The sequence below is a fragment of the Monodelphis domestica genome, chromosome 1, assembly GCF_027887165.1.
Source record: "Monodelphis domestica isolate mMonDom1 chromosome 1, mMonDom1.pri, whole genome shotgun sequence".
In the NCBI taxonomy this organism is placed as follows: Eukaryota; Metazoa; Chordata; class Mammalia; order Didelphimorphia; family Didelphidae; genus Monodelphis; species Monodelphis domestica.
In genome coordinates, this window is record NC_077227.1 from 547,556,282 (window position 1) to 547,583,204 (window position 26,923).

The 26,923-nt window shown below is 36.8% G+C and overlaps 1 protein-coding gene across 2 annotated transcripts in view; it reads right to left on the bottom strand.

Annotated features, from left to right (window-relative positions):
* Nucleotides 1–26,923, bottom strand: part of DCDC2C (doublecortin domain containing 2C) — a 183,499-nt gene that overhangs the window by 97,790 nt on the left and 58,786 nt on the right. For both annotated transcript variants that reach the window (XR_458801.2, XM_007476177.2), the window contains exons 6-7: nucleotides 26,065–26,107; nucleotides 9,335–9,457 (exon numbers count right to left, since the gene is read on the bottom strand). Coding sequence is in view for 1 of the 2 variants with exons in the window: in XM_007476177.2 (XP_007476239.2) it covers nucleotides 9,335–9,457; nucleotides 26,065–26,107 (166 nt within the window). In the remaining variant the exon portion in view is untranslated. The remainder of the gene's footprint in view (nucleotides 1–9,334; nucleotides 9,458–26,064; nucleotides 26,108–26,923) is intronic.

The following is a 26,923-nucleotide window of genomic DNA, read 5'->3' on the forward strand; positions in this document are numbered from 1 at the left end:
CCAATACAGTACCATATTTTTCTTATCTTATTCAACTCTTACAGTAAATGAAATTTATTACAAATTATTCAAACCTGTCTACTCATTTTTCTTATTTTTCTTTATTTTATTAGAGCACCAACAAAGCATTTTTTGGAAAACCAAGCATTGTTTGTATATGTGTACATATATATTTGGATATTTCTCAAACTGTCCATGTCACTTAAAACATCTAACAATCCCCCCACTTTGTAGCTTTATGTATATATATCATAAAAAAAACCACCTAGTTTTTTTCCTTACAAAAGTAAAGTGTGAAAACAGCCCTTCATCCTCATAAAATCAAGTCCAAACAAATGTATCTATGCTCATATTTTTTTACTGTAACATTTGGGGAATTTTCACACATTGAGAAAGCAAGATTTTAAAGGAGCCTCTTTTTCTTTACAAACAGGAAATGGGATGTAGGTAGGTGGTTGTTTTTGTTGGTTTGGGGGAGGGTGTTGAGAGGAGAGACAGCAGTTTGGCTATGTATAGTGAATATGAATCTTGCCAAAATTTGTCTGTGGTCATGCACATTTTACTATTCTTTACTTCAAAAACAAAGTCTAAAGACACCAAATATTTACCTCTTTGCCTATAAAATGTAATTGAAAGGACAATGATTCTCATTAAGAAGGGGAAACCATGACAGCCTAATTCATCTTTGTGTGCAGTGCATAGTCTATGGGGAGTAAATCTGTTCAGACACAGATGAAGATCGCAGTTATACTACCGTTGCATCAGATATTTTATGCCAGTGTTAACTTACTATGAGTGTATGATGTGCCTCAGAAATCTCTCCCCCATCTGTCTCTCATTCTCTCCCCAGTCTCTTACTCTCATTCACATCTTCCTCTCCTGATTTTCCTCCCTCCCTCCATTTTACCTTCCTTTCCTTTTCCCTTCTTTGTCAAATTCTTCTCTCAACTTTGTTTCTCCAGTCCAGTCTTTTCCTCTCTACCTACATTCTCTGTCTCTCAAACTCATGCTCATCTTTCTTTTCTCCCTCCCTTTTTGTCCCTTCCTCCCTCCCTTCCTTTCTTCTTCTCCTTTCTCTTGATATGCCTGCTTTCCAAGGACAAATATAGCTAAGAATAGAGAGGTTGATCACCTTAGATGATGAATTTTGGGGTCATGGCAACATGACACAGATAAAAATTGTAAATGGTCTTTAATCCTATGTAGACACTTTCCACTTTTAAGTTCTGGTAACCAATTGGTGCAAAAGGCAGCAAAGGATATTATGAACTTTTACATGACTCTCCATTTCCCATTTCCATTCTTTTGAACTTACTATCCCCTCCACACTGGGAATATAATCCTTCCTCACTTCTGCTTCTTAGAATCCCTGGTACCAAGACTTAGATCAAGCATCGACTCCTACATGAAATCTGTCTTGATTCTTATCCCCAAGCTGCTATTGTCCTCCCTCCCAAAATGATCTTGTATTCATTTTGTTTGTATCATATATATGTTTGTGTATATGTGTGTGTATTTGTATAATATATATGTATATGCATTTCATCTTCTTCTATTACAATGTAAGTGCCTTGAGGGCAGAAACTTTTGTCTTGCTATATTCAATGGCTCAACACTAGGTCTAACACATAGTAGGTACTTGATTGATTGATTGATTGTGAAGTCCACAATCTGATGTACTATAAATATAAATTTAGTTCTTGATACTCTAAATGAGAACTCCTTACAAAGCAAATGATATCAATATTGATACTCTTAAAATCTGCTACCAGACAGAAAAAAGGATCACAGGTTCTCATTATGCAAAGTAAATAAAGATAATGATAAACTTGGCTTCCTTCACATGCCTAAAGAAGCAAGAAACATCATTTAATGAGCCATGATCATCTCATCCACAGCATTCTTGTTGAATATATGTTCAAAAGATCATCTATAAGATAATCGCACTTTATGTGCCAATTACCTGCTGAAAAAGATAATGCAGAGAAAGTCTATGGAGAATATGGCAAGATCCTCCAAACCAAGTCAACTTGATACCTTGATAATTGACCACTTCAGTATGAAGATGAATACAGAAGAAAATCATTTGAAACTTGGAAATTAAAAAGCAAGTAGTTCATAAATCTCATATCTATATATCAAAAAAAGGTTTTTTTTCAAGAAAGTAATCAGAGGGACACATGCATGGCAAGCACCAAATATTGACATGCAAAAAAATGAACTTGTCCATATCTCAAAAGACAGGTTGCAGATGTGACTCATTCTAGAATCAGTTATCACATCACTGACTAGTTAAAATAAATTCAACATTAAGACCAAGAAAGAAGAAAGAACAAGTATGACAAGAAGCTCAAACAACCTAATTAAATAAGCTGTTGGCTAAAAAGTAGGAAACTGTCAAAGGAAAACATCGACTCTGATGACTAGGATTTCTTGGAGTCACCACAGGAGGCCAAAAGAACCACAAAACTGCCTCTTCCAGGAAACATTTGATTTTCTTTTCAAAAGGTAAAACAGGAGAAACTGTCTAAAGAGTGGATTCACAAGGAACCTAATCCCCAAGTTGGAATTTTTTAAATAGGTACAAAGGATGGAAGGCAAAAAATATTAAAATAAATATGCATTCATAAGTATAACACAATCCTGTAAGAATATTGTCAGGCAGAGAGGTAATGGACTAATAATATAGAATGACTCATATATGAGTGAGAGAGAAATACATATAGATAGAGATAGAGACAGCTAATGAGAGAATTTCTTTTGCTTGACTATACCTATTTATTAACAAGGTTTCATTTTTCTGTTTTTTCAGTAGGGGAGAGATATATGGCGATAAAATTTATGTGAAAACAAATTTTAATTAAAAAAGAACAGGCATGAATGTTCAAACACAGCCTCCCTTCTAGGAATCACAAACAGCTACCTTAGAGAAGGTCATACAGGGGTGCATTGCATTTGTAAATACTTTCAGGAATATGATCTTTTCAAAAGGAATACATTTCGTTCAATAAGTTATCAGTTAAAATGTGGACCCAGAAGAGGAATTGGAGTTACATGGCTCAGCCTTCTAAATAGAAGAGGAGGCATTTCCTGGGCAGTTCTGGTATATTGGGAAAATATAAATCCAGAAATCAAGCTTTTTCCCATAGAAAAGGGGGGAAGTTTCTGGACAGTGCCATACTCTTGAAGAAAAAAGATCCAGGAATGTTACCTTCTATAGAGAAAAGGGAGTGATCTTGGACAGTACCAGCTTCATGGAGAGAGGAGACTAGTGCATATGACTCCAGAATTAGAAAAGCAATTCCAAAATGAAATACAATATGGAATAAACATCTGAACTTTGCCATCCACTATCACCATAAGCCATTTATACCATACTGGGAAGGAGACAGTCTCTATAGAATCATTAAGTTCATTTTATTCTGTAAGTGTCCAAGCCCTGATCCTCAAAGAGAATAAGATTTAACCTAAATGCAAAGGGTTAGCTCACATTCATTGCCCCAATTTCATTTTTCTTTTAGAGGATTCCAAATTTCTATGAGAGTAATGTAAGGCTTGAAATCAACATAGGTCCCTATCAAGGTAGAAAGTAAGACTTACCAAAGGGAATGTGAGTACCTTAAGGGTGCATGAGCTACTTAAATTCTTTGTGTTTTCTGAATTCTGTCCTTGGTGTGAAATAAAGGCCTTCCTAGAGTCTATGAATTGTTACCCTAGTGCTTACATTAGAACTAGGACTCTTTTACCCAAGTCTGTGTAGTTTCCCAGAGGAAACTTTCAATCAAGACAAAATGAAACAGTGATTTTAAGATAGCTTCCCACGATTGTACATAGTATGTGTAATCCCAAAACTTTAGACACTATAGACTTTTAGTCCATAGACTCCAGGGGGAAATTAATCTGAATAAAGTTTGGTTTGACACCAAATAAAGCTAGATTATCCCAAGAACATTTATAGATGAAATAAAGAGGTCAACAGTGAAATGTCATTGTCTGTTTCTATCATTATCTAGTCTCATAATTGGTGGCAGTGGACTCAGTATCCAATATAAAGAATTAGAAATTATATTCAGAAAAATAAAGTCCTAAGAATCAGCTAGACAAGAGCAAATAAACTCATGGAGAAAAAGTTTGGGTAGATACTCCTCAAAGTCAAATAGTGATTGCTTTAAAAGATATCTTAAAGATGGAAAATTTCAAAAGGACTGAAAATGTCCCAAATAGAATTAATAATGAAGATATTAGCAACTATTGGGCTACATGCAAACTTTTCCCTTCTCTAGGAAAATCTTTAAAATGTCTTCAATATATATCACAGGATCATAGATTTAGAATTAAAAGGAACCTTAGAGGCATCTAGTACAATTCTTCATTTTAGAGATGAGAAAATTAATGCCTAGAGAGGGCAAGTGACTTGTTCAATGTTACATGAGGTGGCAAATCACAGTGGCAGGATTTTAACCCAGATACTCTGATTCCAAAGTCCATGCTCTGTCCAATCTTCCTCTCAAAGAATCAAGGGTATCCTTGATGAAAATATGATGGGGGTAGGGGCTAGGTAGCACAGTGGATAGTGCGGCAGGCCTGAAGACATGAACACCTGGGTTCAAATCTGACCTCAAACACTTCCTATCCATGTGACCTTGGGCCCTATTGCCTAGCCCTTGCTAATCTTCTGTCTTAGAATTGATATAATATAGATAGCAAGGAGGAGGAGGAGGAAGGGAGGGAGGAAGGGAGGAAGGGAGGAAGGGAGGAAGGGAGGAAGGGAGGAAGGGAGGAAGGAAGGAAGGAAGGAAGGAAGGAAGGAAGGAAGGAAGGAAGGAAGGAAGGAAGGAAGGAAGGAAGGAAGGAAGGAAGGAAGGAAGGAAGGAAGGAAGGAAGGAAGGAAGGAAGGAAGGAAGGAAGGAAGGAAGGAAGGAAGGAAGGAAGGAAGGAAGGAAGGGTGACAAGGGAACAGACATGCCTAGATTTGGATCCAGGCAAGATAAAGTAAAAGCTGGTCAATCAGAGCCCAGGGTGGTTCCAAGGACAGAATCTGAGATGGTAGAGGAAGAAGGTAATGATGGTCCAAAAGGAGAAAGCATGGAGTGAAGATGACAAATTCTTGACAAATTTATAACAGCACAAGATAAGTAAAGACATCTAACATATGACATAAGATAAAAAAAAAGAATCAACAAACAGAAACAATGGGGTACTGAATCTAATAAAATGAAATTTAATCCAACTAAGAGCAAGGAACAATAGATACAAAGATGAAGGAAAAACTGTCCCTGTCCTCCAATAGTAATATACCCTATTAGGATTAATTTTTTTGTTTTTTGTTTTTTGATAAAGTTGTGATTTCGGCAATTTGAGAGCTCCCAATAGAGCTCCCCCAATCAATAAAAATCAGCACCTGCTCTGCAACTTGCCTTAGATAGCTGTCTGAGGCCACTGAGAGGTTAAGTAACATCTTTGGGGACCCACAACTAGTAGAGAAGTAAATAGTAGGCTAATAAAACAAATGAGGCTCATAGGTGGAAAGTTACTTGCCCAGTGTCCTTCAGCTAGCATAAGAGCCAAAAACTGAATGCAGGTTTCCTCACCCTAAGTTCATCATTCAGCCTCTTTCAGTAAATACACCTATTCTCTGAGCAGTCACTCAATAACTGTTTTAATTTCTGGAATTAATTCAAAGTATTTTACATACATGATATCATTTGATCTTACAGAATTCTCAATGACACATACAGCTGAAGTAATACTGGTATTTTATGATATACTTCATGGATCCAAAAAAAAATTATTATGACATATAATGGGTTTGTCTCGATTTGGCTTGAAGCGGGCCAAGAATAGATATATCTCTAGTATTTTCTCCCCAGACCTTTCTCCAAGGAGACTTTGGATCCTGCCCTGAAGGGAAGCAGGAGAACAGAGTGAGAGGTTGCTCCACTCTCCTCAGAGAGGGTACCAGAATAGAATTAATCTGCTCCCTCAAGTATTATTCTTTTTTTTAAATCCTTACCTTCCATCTTGGAGTCAATACTGTGTATTGGCTCCAAGGCAGAAGAGTGGTAAGGACCAGGCAATGGGGGTCAAGTGACTTGCCCAAGGTCACACAGCTGGGAAGTGTCTGAGGCCAGATTTGAACCTAGGACCTCCCATCTCTAGGCCTGCCTCTCAATCCACTGAGCTACCCAGCTGCCCCCTCTCAAGTATTATTCTTCTAAAGCCATATTGGTGAATCTATGGCACATGTGCCAGAGCATGCTAGAAGGGGGCTACTCCCTTCCCCCTCTCCAGGCATACCTTACATCAGCCATGCTTCTGTCCAGCAGCCCAATGGGAGTACTTCCTCTTTCTCCTGTCTGAGGTAAGGCAAAGGGGGGCTCACATGCACCATGAGAGTTGCTAATCTCTAAAAGGTTTGCCATCATTGGTCTAAGAGATAGTTTTTCAGTTCAAGCTAAACTCCTAATTGCTATTCCTTATCATGAAAAAGAGGACTCAAAGTTTTATATCCATGGCTTACCTTCATTCCACAATGGAACAATACACAATAGCAAGGAAACCATTTATCTAAATTGATAGTACAACAGAAATTAGAGAATATAAACATAGGAGAATACATACCAGACTATACAGATTGAATAAATTCCCCTGTTAAGAGCAAAGTAATTCAGCTCATTCAAAAGGGAGACTGCTAGGTCTCACCTTAATGGAAATTCCCAGTGTCTAGTGTAGCAAGCTGGAAGTAGAGACATAATAAGGACTGCCAGATCCTCATATGCTAGCTTCTTTCCAGTCTTTTTCTTTCTTGAGCAAGCTAGAGTTCAGCACTGTCCATCCCTCTCTTTTTCTTAAAACCCATACCCTTCCATCTTAGAATCAATATTAAGTATTTGTTCCAAGGCAGAAAAGCAATAACGGCTAGGCAATTGGGGTTGTGACTTGCCCAGGGTCATACAGCTGGGAAGTGTCTGAGGACATGTTTTTACCCAGGATCTCTTATCTCTAGCCCCAGATTTCTATTCACTAAGCTACCTAGCTGTCCCCATCTTAAAAAATGGAAGTTAGAAGAGCCCAAAGAGTCTTAAGAGGATGAGGAGAGCTCTCCTCTCTCCCATTCTTGCCAATCCCACCATTCCCTTCACAAGGGTTCAGGGCACACTAATCTCAATTAATGAGAAGAGAATCCCATCCAATGGGCTTGGGTTATAAATGAAAGTGTCAATAGTTGTAAAGATAACAATTATTTCATGGTGGTGGTGGTGGTGTGGTGGTAGGAACAAAGAGATTTTCATTTTAAATGAAAAACAAAATCTAATTATTACATTTAAAATTTTGTTTCAAAAACAAGAATTTTTAATTATGCTGAAGTATTATTTAATGAATAGTATTATTCATTAAGTGATATTGAAGATGTGCAAGAGTTAAAGGGTCATACTAAAGCATTTTTAGGATATCATGTGAATTTCCTTGAGTACTACTGGAGAAAAGAAGGAATGCTCTAAATAGAGCTTAAAGTGAATTGTCGCCAAGAAATTCCAGTTCAAACTTCTGTCATTCAAGAAATGTTTTAATCATTTTGGAAAAATTAATAATCAAAATTAACCAGTTAAAAAAAGAAGTGGTTTTTCCCCTTCATTCAACCAAACAATATTTATTAAGGGCCTACTATGTGCTTGGAACTGACAATAGAAAAAAACAAAAACAAGATAGCCTCTGCTTTCCAGGAGTTTACATAGTCTATTTTCTTTCCATAATCAAGCCTCATCCCTTTCTAAGGAGGCAGCACAGTAGAGTCAAATGGATAGTAGATTTGGATGTTGGAAGATTTGAGGTTTTCATTATGGCTCACCTACTTACTGCCATGTAATCAATTAGTCAAGCAATAAGCATTTAGTAAGCACATACTATGTTCTAGGCACCATAATAGGTGCTAGAGGTTCATAAAACAAAACAATCCTTCCTCTCAAGCAACTTAGGGAAAACCATTTTCTCTGATTTCTTTTATAAAAGGAAGAAATGGGAATTACATGATCTCTAAGGTTACTTTCAGCTTTTCTATGATTTTATATGTCTGTGGCCTTTCACTAACATTGACAGAGGAACCAATTTCCATGACTTGCAACCTCTAAAATATATTGGAGTACTTTCCTAAGATGTTCAGAGTCCATCTGTCCCAAAGTTGAGATGACTCTCCCTTTCTCCTGTCTGGTGAATTAAGTTCTTCAAGTCAGTTTTCCTATCAACCCACTGGTAAGAGGAGTGAGGTTTTCATAATTCTGAAATTCTCTAATTTGACTTTCATACTCTCCCAAGAACTCATCAACTTTATTCCTGGTCTTTAAAAAAACTTATTTCTGTCTTGGAATACTAAGTATCAGTTCCAAGACAGAAAATCAGAAAGTGCTGGGCAACTGGGACTACATAAATTACCCAGAGTCATAAAGAGGCCAGATTTGAACCCATGAGCTCTCACCTCCAGGCCTTATTCTCTATCCATTGAGCTAACTAGCTTCCCCACCTGAGCGATTTTTATTTTACCTACTATTTTCACTTATTACCTTATTAGCCTCTCAAACCATCTCTTGGGTTAGAAAGGCAGATACTCAGACAGGAGCTATAATTGGACAAGGTATCTCAGGCTATTCAAGGAAGTCCCCTAATCATCTAGGCTTGCCTAATACCAAAATATTGATTCCTATCCCCACCCCCCAGCCAATTAGAAAGTAACAAGTATTTCCATAACATATGAGACATCTGGCAAGGGATATAGTGAATCCCTCAATAGAACATAAACTCCACAACAACAAGGATTGCCTGACTTTTGCATCTGTGTCCCCAGTGCCTAGCAGGTGCTTGCTTAATAGATACTTGTCAATTGATTGAAGGGGAAAATACAATGGAACCCACCTGCCCACTCCCCTAGCTCCCTTCTTAGGGGTTGGTGGTCTGTAGAAAAATTCATAGGGAGGTGGCAATATGTTTACAGGGTTACCAATATCATTTGCATTTCAAATTAACTTTGCTATTTAGACTTATTATATAACAGTTCTGGCCAGGCTCTCTGTCTTTGAGTCTTCTCCCAAACTTCCAGACTATATGATATAAAATAGATTATACCAGAAGGTTCAAAAAAGATTTCCCCTAAATTCAAAAGAAAGTAAAAATTATGATATCCAAGAAAGATCTTTCCTTATCCGCAACCTCTCTATGTGCCCTATACTCACATATCAGTGTCCAAGGTCCCAAAAGGTGGAAGCCTACCTAATTCTTATCTCTCTGGATAATGATTTATGCCTTAAACTTTTTACTGAACCCTCTTCCTCACAAAACTTACCTGTGATGTGCTCATGCCCTCAGAACTCTGCTCTTGCATGGAATTTGAAGTCGTATAGCCTGAGTGGATTTCATGGTTCTTCTTCTTAAGTTGTTGTTTCTCTTGGTCTCTAGGTTTCCTTATCTATAAAATGAGGAGGTTATATCACATAATCTGTAAAGTTCATTCCAGCTCTAAACTCTTCATAGCTGTTGAAGTTATTCTTTCCCAGAATACTTCATCTCCAGACCTCCTTCTCCTATAAGATGTTAGTTGTAGAACTCAAGTATTACTGGCATGGATGATATTCAAGATATTCTAGTATCGAATGTTGGTATTAAAGATCAGTACCATAACCTTGAAGAAATATAACCTTCAAATGAATAATTTTTATTATATTAAATTGAAATTAAAAATATTTTTACAAATAAAAACAGAGTAGCCAAGATTAGAAGGGAAACAACAAGTTTTGAAAACAATTTTATAACAAATTTCCATTTTAAAAGCCCAATTGCTCAAATTTATAAGGAATTAATTCAAATTAACAAGAATACAAAACAAGAAAACAAATACAAAACAAAAATACAAAACAATTGACAAATGGTCAAAGGATATGAACAAGCAGTTTTCAGATGAAGAAATCAAAACCATGAATAATATTCTGAAATGTTCTAAATCACTCTTGATTAGAGAAATGCAAATTTCAATAATGCTGGGATACTACTTCAGACCTATCAGATTAGCCAATATGACAGTAAAGGAAAACAATAAATGTTAGAGGAGATATGTCAAAATTGGGACATTAATGCATTGTTGGTAGAGTTGTGAACTTATCCAACCATTCTGGAGGACAACTTCAAACTATGCCCAAAGAGGTATCAAACTGCAATATCCTTTGATACTGTAATACCATTATTGGGTCTCTATACCTTAAGAGATCATTAAAATGGATAAAGAATGTATTTGTACAAAAATATTTATAGCAACTCTTTTTGTGGTGGCAAAGAACTGGAAATTGAGGGGATGTCCATAAACTAAGAAATAAAATATGGTATTAATTAGTGATGGAACACTATTATGCTATAATAAACAATGAACAGGATGATTTCAGAAAAAGCTAGAAAGATCTACATGCACTGAAGAAAAGTGAAATAAACAGAACCAGGAGAACATTGTATATTATACAATGATCAACTGTGAAAGATTCAGTTATTCTCAGCAATATGATGATCCAGTACAATTCAGAATGCAGATCAAAGCATACTATTTTCCACATTCATTTATTTGTTTTTATTTTGAGGGATTAGTTTTATATGAGTATTTTTGTATAGCAATCAATGACCAATGAAGTTTTGCATGATAATGCATGTATAATCCAGATCAAATTGCTTACCATATACAAGACAGGGGAGAAAATGGAAAATCCACAATTTGGATCTAATAATTTTGGAAAATGTATATTAAAGATCGTTATTACTTTTTAATTGGAAAAATAAAATATCTTTGAATAAAAAAACAGAAACATAACCCTCCATAATCACAAGTCTAACTAATGGAACTTGAATCACCCGCACTCAACTCACTGACACATCTGGTGAAACAGGGCTTCTTTGAATCAACTTCCCCAGGTGACAGAATGCATGGTCATATATAATCTCATAGAAACCCAAGTTTTAAATATTCAAAGAAGCATAAGATTGTTGATATATAACTAGATGAGGACTTGGAGGTCAAACATCTTCCTAGTCAAACATCTTCATCTTATGTTGTAAGGAAACTAAATTCCAGAGATGTGAAGTAATTTTCCCAAGCTTACAAAAGTAAATGATAAAAGATATATTGAAATGCAGATCCTCTGATTACAAATTCATTGTTCTTTCCACTGCACTTGAGAATATAAGCCCTCCAAGCATTTCTGGAACCAAAAATCTTTGTTGGCTTTTTGCTTGCTCCAGTGGATGAAGATGAACAAGCAACCCTCATCTACAATATTATTCCTTTATTGAAGAATTCATGCCTATCTCACATAAGAATTCCTCAATTGGGAAAGGCGGGGGGGGGGGGGGGGGAGGAAAAGAAAACGATCTTTGTTTCCAGTGAATAATGTATGAAAATGACCAAATAAAATAATGTTTAAATAAATAAATAAATAAATAAATAAATAAATAAATAAATAAATAAATAAATAAATAAATAAATAAATAAATAAATAAATAAATAAATAAATAAATGAAAAAAAAGAAAAAAAGAATTCCTCAATTGCTTAAGTTGGAGAATTTAACATATGCTATAGTTACTGTGGGAAAGGGCAAATGGAAATGCTGCCAAGTCCTTATGAGAAACTGCCCATTTGCAGAACATGAGAGAGTGTGAGGAAGAATGTTCACCTGATAACCCAAGATTTCTGATGACTTCATGTTCAACATGACATCCTTTAGTAAATTAGAACCATGAGGTCTATGCCTAACCTAAGGAATTATTTGGGAAACCTCAAGATCCCATTAACTCCTCTCTAGTTGTGTGCAGTGATGAATGGCAATTTCCATGGATTCTGTGACCAACTAGCCCTCAACCAGCACCAATAGTATACTATACCGTTGGTGGAAACTCTCAATAAAAGGAGACATTTTTTACTCTAACCTATACTAATTTTCCTCCTGTTCCTTTAAAACATCTTTCATGAGCTATTCAACCACATCATTTCAAACCAGTCTTCTGTTATTTTATACTTTAGAACTTTCTATAGTCCTTAAGATTAAAGTGTATCTCTCTACTATACATTACTTCCAATCTATCAGACAGTGCTTTGGGCAACTAGGTGGCACAGTGAATAGAACACTGAGCCTAAAATAAGGAATACCTGCATTCAAAACTTCCCTTAGATATTTATTAGCTGTGGCCTTGAGCAAATCACTTAACTTCTGTCTAACTCAGTTTATTCATCTGTAAAGTAGAAATAATAATAGTACTTATCCTCCCAGGTTGGGTGTGAGGATCAAATAAGCTAATGTTTTTAAAGTGCTTAGCATACTATCTGGGACATAGTAGATGCTATATAAAAAAGGTATGTTATTATTATCATTATCATTACCTGGTTCATAACTGACAGGCCTTACCCCCCTTCTCCCAATCCCTACCAAAACTAACAGTCCCCACTAGTCCCAACAACCTGCCTGGCAGACTCTGTTTTCCCCCAGCCTGCACATGTATCTCCCGCAGGGCTGAACACAAGGCTTGGAAACCATCCTCCACACCCAAGGACTGAGACTCCCCACCCTCTCAAAAACATCCAATGAACTGGACCCAAGTAGCTCACTTTACCCAGAGACAGCCAATAGAGGTGGCTATCCATGTTACCTAATTCCTGACAACCCCCTGTATGTCCAACCTTATAAGAGGTTAAACCCATCTCCACTCAGGTGGAGATCTGGCAACCATTTTTCTGGGGTTGATCTCCCCTCTGCTCCCCCTTGCTTTTACTTTCCACCCCACCCCCCAGGACTCCACAGCCATCTCTACTGGCACTGGGAACACTTTTTCCCCCTTTCTTACAATAAAGCCCTGCTATTCCACCTCACTCTGGTATCATTTGTCTCATGGTCAGAGGCCTGTCAGTCAAATTGACAATAATAGTCATTTAATAAGTGCTTGTTCCCATTTTACCCTTTTCTCCTTTAGGATAGTTTCTCCAGTGATATGTCTTTCATCAATGTCTTAGAAAAAATAATAGAAGATATACTTCTCAACAGAAATCATAATAGAATTGCCACTTTGCAGAAGATGAGGCTGGGAAGAATTGATACTATATTGCATGGAAGAGTCAGGATCCATAAAGATAAAGACTAAGTTTAATTAGATGAATTTAATGAGGAAAAATATAAAGTTCTACATGAATCCAAAAATCCCATTTTCAAAAGTGTAGAGAAGCATAGCTAGACAGAAATTCCATCCAAAAAAAATCTAAAGGGGTTTCAGTGGATTGTAAGACTAATATGAATTAGTAATATGACATGACAGTCAAAAAATCTAATGCTATTCTAGGGTGCATTGAGTCAAGTAGGCAACAAGCATTTGCCATGTTTTAGTCACTACAATAAGTGTTGGGGATACAAAAACAAGCAAAATTAAATAGTCTCTAACCTTAGGGAGCTTATATTCTGATTGGGAAAGATAACACATTAAAGAGAGCTAAACATAAGGAGTGAGAGAAGTCCATATGGGATCATAGTAGGGGAAAAGGAGTCTATAGAGTCAGAAACAGAGTTGGGAGAGAAATAAAGAATGCCAGCCTGAGACTATCTCTGAAATGATGGCTCCAGAAAGAATTCACTAGTAGGAGTAAGGAGCTAGCATAGTGCAGTAGATTCCAAAAACAAAAGTCCCCAGGAACTGATGGAAGTTTTGGGGTTAAAGGCAGCTCTACGTGAGACTGATAAAGTCCAGGAGAGTCAGAAGCAAAGCTGGGAGGGAAATGCTTCTTTTCATTGAGAAAATACAAGAAAGGGGACAGTATTAGTAATGATATTTCCTGATTGTACTATATCTGGAGTACTGCATTTAAGTCTGACCTTGCTACAGGAGGGAGGATCATAAATGATCTGAAGCAGATCTAGAAAAGGATGAATAGTGTTAAGAGAACCAGAGATCATGCTAATTAAGGATTGTTTTAAGAAATACAGATTATTTGGTCTCCAAAAAGATAGACTTGGAGTGATAAACCTGTGTTAAATGAAAGTTATTTGAATAAATAAGAGGTGGTTAGCCTAAGAAAAGGTAGTCTTCAAGAATAAAGATTGTGATGAAAAGTAGGCATCAGAAATATTCTTCCTGGACCTGGATAGGGGAAAACTAAGAGTAAAGGGTAGAAGTTGCTGAGATCTATTTAGACTTGTTATGAGAAAAAATCCTGTCAAAGTATAGTTGTCCTTCCCATACCCTAGAGGCTTAACTAGATCTTACTATTTCTCTAAGACAAAATCCAGATTCCAAAATACCCAAAAGTGGGTCACTCTAATTAGATCTACCAACTCTAATAACAATCCTTCCTTCTAGCTACCAGCCAAACAGCTTGGTGCTGTCCACAGTTTGAGTGCTGAACCAGCTGGTTTTCTCATCACTGCTTCAACTGTTGGCTGTGATGCTGAAACTTCTTTGATCACAACAGTGCTAGCATACTTTTCCAGATAGCTTGGAATAAATTGGATAATTTATCTAATTATCAAGCAGACTACTTGGGAGCTAATCAATTCTCATATATAAAATTACAAAACTCTCTGTCAAAGAAAACATCAATTGTCTCAAACTTGATATGCTAGTAAAAATCAGGAAAAAGAGTTAAAATTGGTCCAGCTTCCAAATTTTATATTAAGACATTTACAATCAGGAATTCAATGCTCAGAGGCTGCTAATAATATTTTATTTATTTCCAACTCTTTTTTAGCTCACTGTGAAATGCCTTTAGGTTCAAACTTGACATCACAAACAACTTCACAAATATTCGAACTAGCAGGAAATAATATCCCTGTATTTTCCAATCAAGTTTTAAAACTCAATTCATTTAGTTGTAAATACACAGATAGAAAAGTTCGATGAGCATGGATCAATTGCAGGTCTTCTTTGAAGATATTAATTATAATTACAATTTGCTTCCCCCAAAGGTAAATGAATTTTAGTCAGCCTACACTCTGGTAGACTAAAAAGCTCCAGGGTTATCTTTATAAGAACAGGATTCAAATTTCCTATTAATTTTCCTAGTCTCCGAGCAAGCAATCACTGGGGAATTCAGATAATTTTAAATCTAGCTTAGCTGTAGTATGCATAAATGAATCAAGATACACAGCACAGAAACATCCTGGAACCAAATCTGAGTCTTCTACTTCAAAGTTCTCTTTAAAATGTACTCTTTTTCCATACAGACACAAGAAATTTTTTCAACATCCTTCACAGAATACTATAACTTCTATACCCCATTTCATAAAAGCACAAGGCCTTAGTTACTTGATCAGTAAATGTCTCCGTTCCAGTACTCCCACCCACCCCATGCTAGATTGTCCTAATCTCAGACCAAACTCCCTCAGAGTATCCAATCTTTGATAATGTTCAATGAATAATTGAAGTGATAGACATGCAGTGAATAATTTTGACTTGGTATCAACCTGAATGAACATATCCCTTAGGAATTTAGTTTGAGGCCTCATTCTACTAAGATTTTTTTAGAGTAGAAATTGATTGGTTTACAATTAACTTCCTTAAATTGTTTGTCAATGACAACCATTACCATTTTAAAGTATTTTATTCTGAAATAGTACACTATTGAGATGCTACTGTTTATATAGAGAATAGTAAGGAAAGGCAGCATATTATGTCAGAAAGGGCACCCGCCTGGGAGCAAAGACACCTGAGTTTTAGTCCCAATTTTATTATTAACTGTAATTTGGGATAAATCATTTAAAATCCTTGATCTTCAGTTTCCACTTTTGTCAAATGAGAGCACTGGACCAAATCTCTATCAATTGAATTGTTTACTATGCTAAATCTCTAATTTTCTAGAAGCTTTAATCTGAGTTTTGATTATTGGTAACATATATAGCACACAATTACCTAGGATCATTGCTCTGTGATTACTCAACCCAAAAGCGATCTACACACATGATTCCTGGTACCATCAGCTCATATGTCCTATGAATTTTTGGAACTTGGAATAGATCCAATGGAGAAAGAAATGTTATAAGGCTTTGTTGGTGGTAAAAATGCACAGGCAGAAATACATCCACCTTTGGAGTCCTTAACTTCCATAGCCTTTCTTTGCCAGGAAAAAATCACTGATTCTTTCATATTCTAAAATCTCTCAGGGACTAAAAGATATCAGTTCAAATTGTCAGTTCACCAAATGTTTATTAAGCCCCCAAAGAAAAGCACTGCACTGTGCCTGAGATATAAAGATGAAAATGGCACTCTCAGGTGAGAAGTTTACCTTGTACCTATGCACGAAAATATATGCTATCAGAAGAAGAACATGGTGGAAGCAAAAGAGAGATTGAGACAAAGTGTTCAATGAAATTTGAGGAAGGGAAGAATGTCTCTTTTTTCATTTTCCTTCTGGGGACATAATTTACTGGTTTTATTTCCTTGCTATCCCCTAAATCGTACTAAATTAGTTCAGATGAAGAAGCCGGGAATCCAAGTACATATCATTTGCCTTTAAATTACAAACTATGCAGACTTCATTTCCTTTTTTGAATAGAGGTATGGGGGGGGGGGCAGCTGGGTAGCTCAGTGGATTGAGATCCAAGTCTGGAGACAGAAGGTCCTAGGTTCAAATCTATGTGACCTTGGGCAAGTCATTTAACCCCCATTGCCTAACCCTTACCACTCTTCTGCCTTGGAACCAACACATAGTACTAATTCTAAGATGGAAGGAAAGGATTTTAAAAAATAGAATAAAAGTACGGCTAACATCCAAAATAATCATGCAAAGGTGGCCTCCCTTCTCATCCCCAGACACTCAGTTCAAACTTGAGCTAAGCAGGACACAGGTACTGAGGAGTTTTCTAGGGTGCTTGGTAAGTGACAGGGTAAACAGGAAAGGGAAATATTTTATTTCTGATAAAGTGAAATATTACATTAGTGAATCAAACAGAATTACAAAAAAAGTAGGTACATTAGAATATGTTGGAGAGGACCCCTTATTTTTTAATGTGGAAAAATGTGACAATTATCTCCAATGATGCAGACTAGAAACTCATCTGTATTTTGTATAGAAAGTTGCCTGATTTCCCATAACCTTTTGGTAGTATATGTCAGAAGCATGATTTTAAAACATGTCTCCCAAACTCCAAGGCTACCTCCCTTTATTCACTATACTATGCTTCCCCTCACTTGTCTCTGCACCTGTTTACAAATTCTTTAAGACTGAGATTATAAAATGTAGCATATCAGTTTCAGAAGAGATTTAGAACATAGAATATCAGGGCTGAAAAGGACCTCAGGACAGTAACACCATACTCAAATAGGAATAGTCTTCTATTGGCTGCATATTGACTTTGAAAACCACAAATAGACAATATCTGTGTCATATTATATTTTTATCTACCTTGTTAAGCATTTATCAATTACATTTCAATCTGGTTGGGTAGCACTAGATAGTTGTCCCATGAATTTGACACCTCAATCTTAAATCACAGCATGTAAAGTTGAAAGAGACCTTAGGGGTTCTCTAGTCCAAGTGCCTTAATTTACATATGTGAATATTAAAGCCCATAGGAGTTAAATAACTTGACCAACATCACACAATTAGTAAATAGGAAAGGCAGAATTTGAACCTAATCTTTTGATCCCAAATCTAGTCCTCTCCTTCCATTATTCCATTCTGCTCCTCACTCTCCTGTCTGCATCTGTGTTTATAAATGCCTGGAAAATTAAGTATAAATTCTACTTACAAAGGCAAAAAATTTGTTATTTTGGTGTGCTCTTTTAACTTCATTGTGTTAACCTCTCACTCTATTTAAAACCTACCATTTACAGAAAATAAATCCAAGGAATGCTGTGTGTTTTGTTCTCTGTAGCACTCTAAGACATATTATTAATTTCTATCCTGAGCCTATTTCAATCAATCTTGTTATAGTTTAATGCTATTATAATGGATTATCTTTCTCAGACACATGAAAATCAGTTTCCCAAGATAATTTGGGCTGAATTAGATCATTTGTCTAATTGAAGAATGGTAACAACCTATCATGGAGTCAATCCATCCTCATGTATAAAATGACATGAGCTGCAGGCAAAAGGCATTTCACTTTTCTCCCAAGTGGATCTGTTGATTCCAGGGGGATTTTTGAGATTCCAGTGCAAGATCTGAACATTTATTAAAGTAGAAACCAAACTAACATTTGAACTTGGGCATTGCATCTTTATGCTGCTGGAAGATGACAAGGAACTCTTTATTGTGAGGTACTGCTGTAGCCTTAAAATTATTAACCTGAAAATATCAATTGCAAAATACTTATCTTACCCTAAACTTTTTACATTGGCGAATCCATTATTAAAGTGTGGTTTCTCAGTTTTTTCACATATACTTATAAATGTATACATGTCTATGCATGTATATGGAATTTAAAGGAAGCTAGCAAATCCAGTAGGTAGTTATGAGGAGATAGAGTATTCAAAGCATGGGGGACAGACAGAAAAAACTGCTGGAGCTGAGATGGAGTGTCTTGTTTGAGAACAGCTAGAGGGTCAATATCACTGGATCAAAGAGTATGTAGTAGGGAGTAAGGTGTAAGAAGACAAGAATGATGGGAGGGGGCTAGATTATAACTGGCTTTGAACAACAAACAAAGGATTTTGTATTTGATCCTGGAGGCAACTCTGAACCACTGGAGTTTATAGAGTAGGAGGGACGACAGGGACAGACCAGTGTTTTAAGAAATTCACTTTATTTTGGCTGAATAGATGGATTGGAATGGGAGGAGACTAGTCAGGCAGAACCACCAGCAGACTATTGCAATAGTTCAGATATGAGGTGATGAGGGCCTGTACTGGAGTGGTGGCAGAGTGAAAAGAGAAAGGGGAGAGAGGCAAACGAGAGATAATGAAAAGTAAAATTGTCAGGCCACAGCCATAGACTGGATATGGAAGGGGTGAGAGATAATGAGCCAGGATGGCTCTTAGGTTACAAGTTTAGGAGGGAGGGTAGGAAAGAGGAAGATTTTAGGGGGGGAGATAATGAGTTATGTTTTTGATCTGTTCAACTTAAGATGTCTAAACTGGACATCCAGTTCAAGATATCTGAAAAACAGTTGGAGCAGCAACACTGGAGGTCAGCAGGGACAGGATGGGTAGATTTGAGAATCTTCAGCGCAGAGATATCATTAATAAAATCTGTGGAAGCTGATGATGTTCCAAGTGAAGCAATATAGAGAGATAAGAGGGCCAAAGACAGAATCCTTTGGGATATCTACAATTAAAAGGCACAATTGAATGAGCATTCAGCAAAAGAGACTAAATAGGAGTGGCCAGATAGGCAGGAGGAGACCAGAAGAGAATGGAGCACAAAAATCTAGAGAATGGAGAATATCAAAGGGAGGATGATTAATAATGTCAAAAACTGCAGAGAGATCAAGAAGAATGAAGATTGAGACAGGGTCACTAGATTTAACTTCTTAAAAAATCATTGGTAACTTTGGAGAAAGCAATTTCAGTGGAATAATAAGGTCAGAAGCTGAATTTATAGGGGTTAAGAAGGAAGTAAGAGGGGAGAAAGTAGAGGCATCTTTAAAGATGGCCTTTTCAAGGAGTTTTTTGCTGACAAAAGGCAGAAAAGGGGGCAGCTGGGTAGCTCAGTGGATTGAGAGCCAGGTCTAGAGATTGGAGATCCTAGGTTCAAACCTGGCCTCACACACTTCCCAGCTGTGTGACCTTGGGCAAGTCACTTAACCCCCATTGCCTAGCCCTTACCACTCTTCTGCCTTGAAACCAATACACAGTATTGATTCCAAGAAGGAAGGTAAGGGTTTTTTTTAAAAAGCAGAAGAGATAGAGAACAATAGTTTGCAGGGATAAATCAAGTGATTTTTTTTTCAGAATGAGAGAAACAATCAAATGTTTGGTAAACTAAAGGGAATGAGCAGGTATACAGGGAGAGATTGAAAATGAGTAATAGGATGGGAGTGCTGGAGGTGGTAATGGCGGGAGAATCTGTTGAAAGAAAAGGGAAGGAATAGGATCACTTGAACAGATAGCAGAGCTAGCCTTGGTAAAGAGTATAACTACTTCATCGTGAGGGAGGAGATAGTAGCAGAAGGCATCTGAGAGAAATGAAATGAGGAAGAGAGAAGAGAAATGTCACAGCAAATGTCCTCAATTTTTTCTACAAAATATTAGGCAAAGTTCTTAGCTGAGAGGGACCAAGTCCACCTCCACAATCCTTTCCAGAAAAACTAGGACTCCAGGCATTAGTCCAAGTCCTAACTTCCATTTTTAAAATTACTATTATTTTAAGCTATTTTTTCCCAATTATAACAACAATTTTCAGCATACATTTTCTGAAATTATACAATCCAAATTTTCTCTCTCCTTTCCCTACCCCATCCTGGAACTGGTAAGCAATTTGATCTGGATTATATGTGTATTATCATTCAAAACATACTTCCATATTGGTCAAAGTTTTACAAGAATATGCTTATAAAACCAAAATCTCGAAATAAAAATATAAACTAATGTGAAAAATCATATGCTTTTATTTACATTCTGACTCCAATAGTTCTTTCTCTGTGTCATAAATCCTTCAGAAATGTTCTAGATCAGGGGCAGCTGGGTATCTCAGTGGATTGAGAGGCAGGCCTAGAGATGGGAGGTCCTAGGTTCAAATCTGGCCTCAGACACTTCCCAGCTGTGTGACCCTGGGCAACTCACTTGACCCCCATTGCCTAGCCCTTACTACTCTTCTGCCTTGGGGCCAATACACAGTATTGACTCCAAGACAGAAGGTAAGGGTTAAAAAAAAAAAAAAGAAATGTCCTAAATCATTGTATTCTTGAGAGTAACTAAGCCTTTTACAGTTGATCATCTAAAGAACACTTTGTAAGAGCATTATGTCCTCAACTCCTTGCTCCCTTGCCACTATGAATGCCCCAATTCCAATATATCCAGCAAATCACTCCTAGAATGTCCTACCTCTGCCTAAGTTCCATCAGTTTCCACCCTAGTTGGACCCCATCTCTCCTCCTTATACCCAAACTCATTCATGGTCAGAATAACAGCCATCACAGCTCCCTCTATTGTTTTTAGACATGCAATGTACATCAAGCTTAGTTGTGGAAATGGGCTGGGAAAGAAGATGAACAGCTGCTGATCCATCCCCATAATCTCTTCCCTCAAAAGCCCCACCTACCCTAGTCCATTCACAGAAACAGCATCCAATGTCTCACAGTGCTCTGAAAGAAAACATTTAGCAACAGTGAGACATTCTTATTCTTCTTACAGTCTTACTGCCTCTTGCAGATTCATTCTTAAAGCTCACTTTGCCTATAAAGCAGCTAAAAAAATGAGTGAAGTCAACTGCTTCATTATTAAAAGGCTATACTGCCCACCTTCTTCTGGCATTCTGTCTCAGCAATTAATGTGTCTAATTGTTCAACAATAAGCATATAAAGTCTTGGATATTGCTATGTACAATTGATTTTAGGATTCAGCCAATATTATATTTATTTTCCACAACAACTCAAGAATATTATCTGCTAAAGCATAAAGTTATGAACTGAAATGTTAGGGAGAAGACCCACACTGTAACATCACAGCACAGTACATCGGAGGGGGAACTGGATTTGAGATAGGTGATCCAAATTCAAATCCTGTCTCACACTGTGTGACCTCAGGGCAAGCTACTTACCTTTCTGGGATTAGTCTCCAAACCTAAAAAATAAAGTTAGACTAGATGACTGCTAAAGACCTTTCCATGTCTACTGTGACTCACACTACAAATGTGATTTTGTAGGAAAGTTGTACCTTTGAAAATATAAAAGGAAATAATCCCCTGTCTACCAGGCTTATTGTATGGAGGAAGGGAAAGAGGAAGAGAATAAGCAATTATATATTCAACCATTTCAGTACTAACTGTTTGTGACTCTATTTGGAGTTTTCTAGGCAAGGATACTACAGTAGTTGGCCGTTTCCTTTTCCAGATCATTTTACATATGAAGAAAGTGAGGCAAATGGGGTTACATAAGTTGCCCAGGGTTGACACAACTAGTAAGTTTCCAAGGCTCAATTTAAACTCAGGTCTTCCTGACTCTAAACCCAGCACTCTATCCACTATATCTCCTAGGTCTCCCTAAACATTTACTAAGCAATTGCTAGGTTCCATGTACCATATATGCTCAGTACTTTACACATATTATTTAATTTGATCCTCACAACAGCCTGTAGGTAAAGTGCTATTTTTGTCTCCATTTTACAGTTGAGAGGAATCTGACTAAAACAAAGCCTGAGTGACTTGTCCAGTCAAATAGTAAGTATCTGAGGTCAGATTGAACTCAGGTTCTCCTGACTTCAGATCCAGCACACTATTCATCTGGCTGTGCTAGTTTGGTCAAAGTACAAGCTAGCATTTTCTCATTCTCTAGTTGTTAGTGCTCTCTTCCAAAACCCAACCCCAAAATATTTGGTATTTGCTTCTCTGTGCACTTCTTCCTAGTTAATAGTAGACTCCTTGAGGGCAGAAAAATATTTATTTTTGTCTTGGCAACCCCAGAACCTAACACAATACTCTGGCACATAGTAAGTAAATATCTAATAAATGGTTATTGAATTCAAATGAAATCATCTGTTTAGAGTCTTTTTTTTTTACTTTTCTGTCAATTCATGCTAGCAACTATTCTGAAATGTGTAGTCTTAGAAAGTTACCTGAGATACTGAAAAAGGATGTGACTAGCCCAGTGTTAGAAATAAGATTTGAACGCAGGGTTCATCCGGTAGAGAGGACAATTACCTATGCATTATGACACACTGATTCTTCCAAGTCTTCTTATATCTCATTTTTTTTTCACAAGGTGCCTTACCCTTCACTTTTTGTTCTTCTCATCAAATTCCACTACCTTTACTTAGTCTTAAGTATGTCTTAAGTTCTTTCCACATTACACTTCAGAAATCTGATCACTGATCATCTTATTCTCTTGGTTACCATGACAGCAACAAAACTGATGAGGAAAAGCCATCATCATCATTATTTTGGGGAAAAAATTTTATCAAGGTCAAATACATTCAAGCAACAGCACTCAGGAATAGCTCATTGTTTTGTTCATAAAAGAATTCTTGATGATGATGATACAAGACTCATAGTATAACAGAATTGCATTATGCTATGGCTTCCCATAATTCTGTTTGATACTAAAAGCAAACAACATACAGAAGGCCATATAGATTTGGCAAATGTCACATTTGGGGTCCTTACCCCAAAAAAGTCCAAAATTGGGTTTCCACCAAATATTTTCATTTGGACTTTGGGATAGCAATTGAAAACAGCATTTTTGTTTGTTGCTGCAATTCAGAATTCCAAACTGTCCACATTTTCATGGAGAATCAAATGTTCAAGAGATAGCAAGCCATAGAAACCTCAACTGATATCTGTTCCCAGATACCCTTTTTGCCTACATAACACTTCACAGATAGAGGAGCCCATTCACAAGTCACCTTGGCTTAGCATAACAACTGTCTCTATTTTCCTAAAGCAGGTGTTTTTAACCCATGATTCATGAAGCCCTAAAGGTCCCCGGGGCGGATTTCAGGAGGTCTATGAATGTGGATAGGAAAAAATAAATAATCTTTATTTTCACCAACTTCAAACTAAAATTTAGAATTTCCTTCAGTTATTTAAAAATATTATTGTGAGAAGTCAATAGTCATCATCAAATGGTCAGTGGTTGACTCAAAAAAGATTAAGAACACTGCTCTAGATGATTTTTTTTTCATTTTTCATCAGACTGGGTGTGAAATATCTTGCAAAGACACTTGAAAATTGGCAGAAGCAATCTTGAATATAGTGTAGAGTTTAACATATTCACTTGGGATCTTGGAGACAAATGAGAAAAGAGAAGTTAAAAACAGAAGGATGGTAAAGGGAGCAAATTGCCATAGAATAGTTGCTCCCAACCCTGAACCAAAATTCAAACTGAAGACTCTGAGGGCCTACAAAAGGCTTAAGAAACTTCTGGAAAGTTTCAAAGAAAGAGCTAAGTGTATTTGAATTGTTCTCTGGGTCACCAGTATAGCCAATGGGAGCCTTCTCCTGGCCCCATCCATTTCCCTCCCCTTTCCATCCAGAAAGTAGAGTCCAACTCTAAGATTAGTCATGATGGCATATGACCTTTCCAAAAGGCACCTATATTAGTCTTTAATGTTTTCCACAGGATCAAAACCTTGCAAGGATGAAACTGGGAATAAGGAGAAAAAGGAACAGAGTATAAGGAAAATAGTGATTTGACCTCAGACTATCCTAGTTCGAATTATCAGTTCTGCCAATAACTAGTTTATGTAACTTAGCCAAGTTGTTACCTCTGTGTCAGTTTCCTCATCTAAATAAAAGCTTAGAAGATGATGATTAGGTGATCTCCAGGGTCCTATGGACTTATGGAGCAAATGAACTGATTTTTCAATCTTTTCTTAGACATTTGTTAGTCACTATGTGACCATAGGTCACATAACATCTCAGTCACATTTTCTTCATCTGTATGTAATGCAAAGCAGTTAGCTAACCTTAAGGTTCTAACATACAACATATAAAAAATTCTAACATGTAAATGTTAGCTATAATAATTTTTGTAAAAGCTCAGTATGTGGAAAATTTTGCTAATGATTAGAGCTATCTAAAAATGGAATGGATTTCCTTGGGGAAAGGATTTCTCATCACTGGATGTATTCACACAGAGGTTGAAGGACTATTAGTTAAGGGAATTACCAAAGAGATTCTTGTTCAGGTACAGGTTGAATTAGATGAAATCTGAAGTCTTTATTACCTCTGAAATTCTATAGTTCTGTGAATTGCCACAGCTGGTTCTATGGACTTATCTTCCATAAGAGTAGAATGCTATTTGGTAAGATAAGATCTTACCAAAAATTTTAACAACCAAACAACTTCTAAGCACCATGGAGACCTAGCAGTTGGGATTTGTTGATCCATACAAAATAATAATCGTCTATTGTCTTTCTAACTAAGTCAGATCTCAAATGCCCAACTATACAAATCTAAACCCTCACTTTGCTTACCATGAAGTTGAGATGGCACCTGAGCCATCAGAATATGGCCAGGAATACTTACATATCATATATCCCCAGAAGATTCTTCCTTGTCACAAAATATCTATAATGTAATTTAACTCTATTAATGGTCCCTCATTTTACCATCTTCTGGTGCAAGAGTGACCATGGGCCTTCAAAGTCTTTGGAGTGAGAAAAGACAATTCCAATTACATAAGAGATGTCCCAACCTCACAATTGTAACAGGATTCAGTTTAATTAAAATAAGTCATCTCTAACTATAAAAACTTTTCACCTTCTTATCAAAACTTTTTTGAATAGACACACACTATACAGTTGTATTGTTAGAGGAACTATTGTAGAGATTTTTGTTACTTCCCGTCAGTGGGGAAAAAATCTGTAAGTACATGCATGACTATGGATTATAAATCTGCTGTGCAAGCATCAATCTAGCTATGTGTGGGGAGGTTCAATGACTAAAGAATTATTTTGGTCAGAACAACTCATAAAACCATGTTCATATGTTAAGGCTCTAAAGAGGTTGCTATCTCATTGGTAGAAGGAATAGCCACACCAAGAAAATCATGGGTCTTTAAGATCTTAAAGGATGATTAATTGAACTGCAGCATATTTGTTTCTCTTTCTGTTATAGATAACCCTTTTTTAAAATCATAGCCTTAACCATGAAAATCCACTCCATTGCAACCAGGAAGTATTCTCCAAGATCATAGAAGGCTTTTTTTCCCATTTTTCAGGATCAGAATAAAGATGGAGCAGAACTCAACCTACTGAGTCTCAAAATGACTCAAAAAAGTAACTTGCATTGAGCCTCTAATGAAGTTAACAGCCAAAAATGGGCACTGTACGTCTGTTTAACCAAGATGTTTAGTGATTCTCCTGTAGAGCCAGATATATTTGTGACAGATATGACAATGGTGACTATAATGATAATATTGAAAAGTACTTCTAAAAATTATATTCTTTAAAAAAATAATACTTACTTTTTTCTTTCTTCTTGGGTTCTTTTCAAATTCAGCATACTTTCTAAAACACAAAGTATGTGTCAGACTGAAATTCAGTATATCTTAGACATATCTTTTATAAAAGAACTCACAAAAGTTTCTCCCTGAAACACTAAGGTGATAGATACTATTAAAACTAAATTGGGGATGGAGGGGCAGTGAGGTAGCTCAAATAGAGAGCCAGGTCTAGAGGTGGGAGGTCCTGATTTCAAGTCTGGCCTCAGACACTTTCTGGCTATGGAACCTTGGGTACAACACTTAATCCCAATTGCCTAGCCTTTACCACTCTTCTGCCTTAGGACCCATAAGACAGAAGTTAAGAGTTCAACAGAATATTAATGATGTTGCTATTTCTATGGCTTTGACATTTCCCTCAGATAAGGAGAGGAGAATATAACAACATGGAAAGCAATTATACTTGACCACCATCCTCAGTCTTTGCAGGAAGCACCACTGAGGGCACAAAAAGGGCTTAACTGTAGCAAGAAGGATTTAGGATCAAAATCATTAAGTCATTAGTTAGAGAAATTGATAATGTGTCTGAAGAAGCAACTGAGGCAGTCCATTTATCCCAATAGGATGGATTCTCATGACTAAAGGCTTCCTCATCTATAAAATTTGAGAACTGGACTAAATATCCACTAAGATCCTTCCCAGCTCCTCCAAACCCTAAAGACCCTTTAAAAATTTGGACAGCTGGGTAGAATAGTGGACAGAACAAGCCTGAAGTCAGGAAGATCTGAATTCAAATCTAGTCTCAGGCAGTTACTATAGCAAGGTGACTCTGGACATACCATGCATAAGATCCATGGTGTAGCATATGTTATTTACATATGTA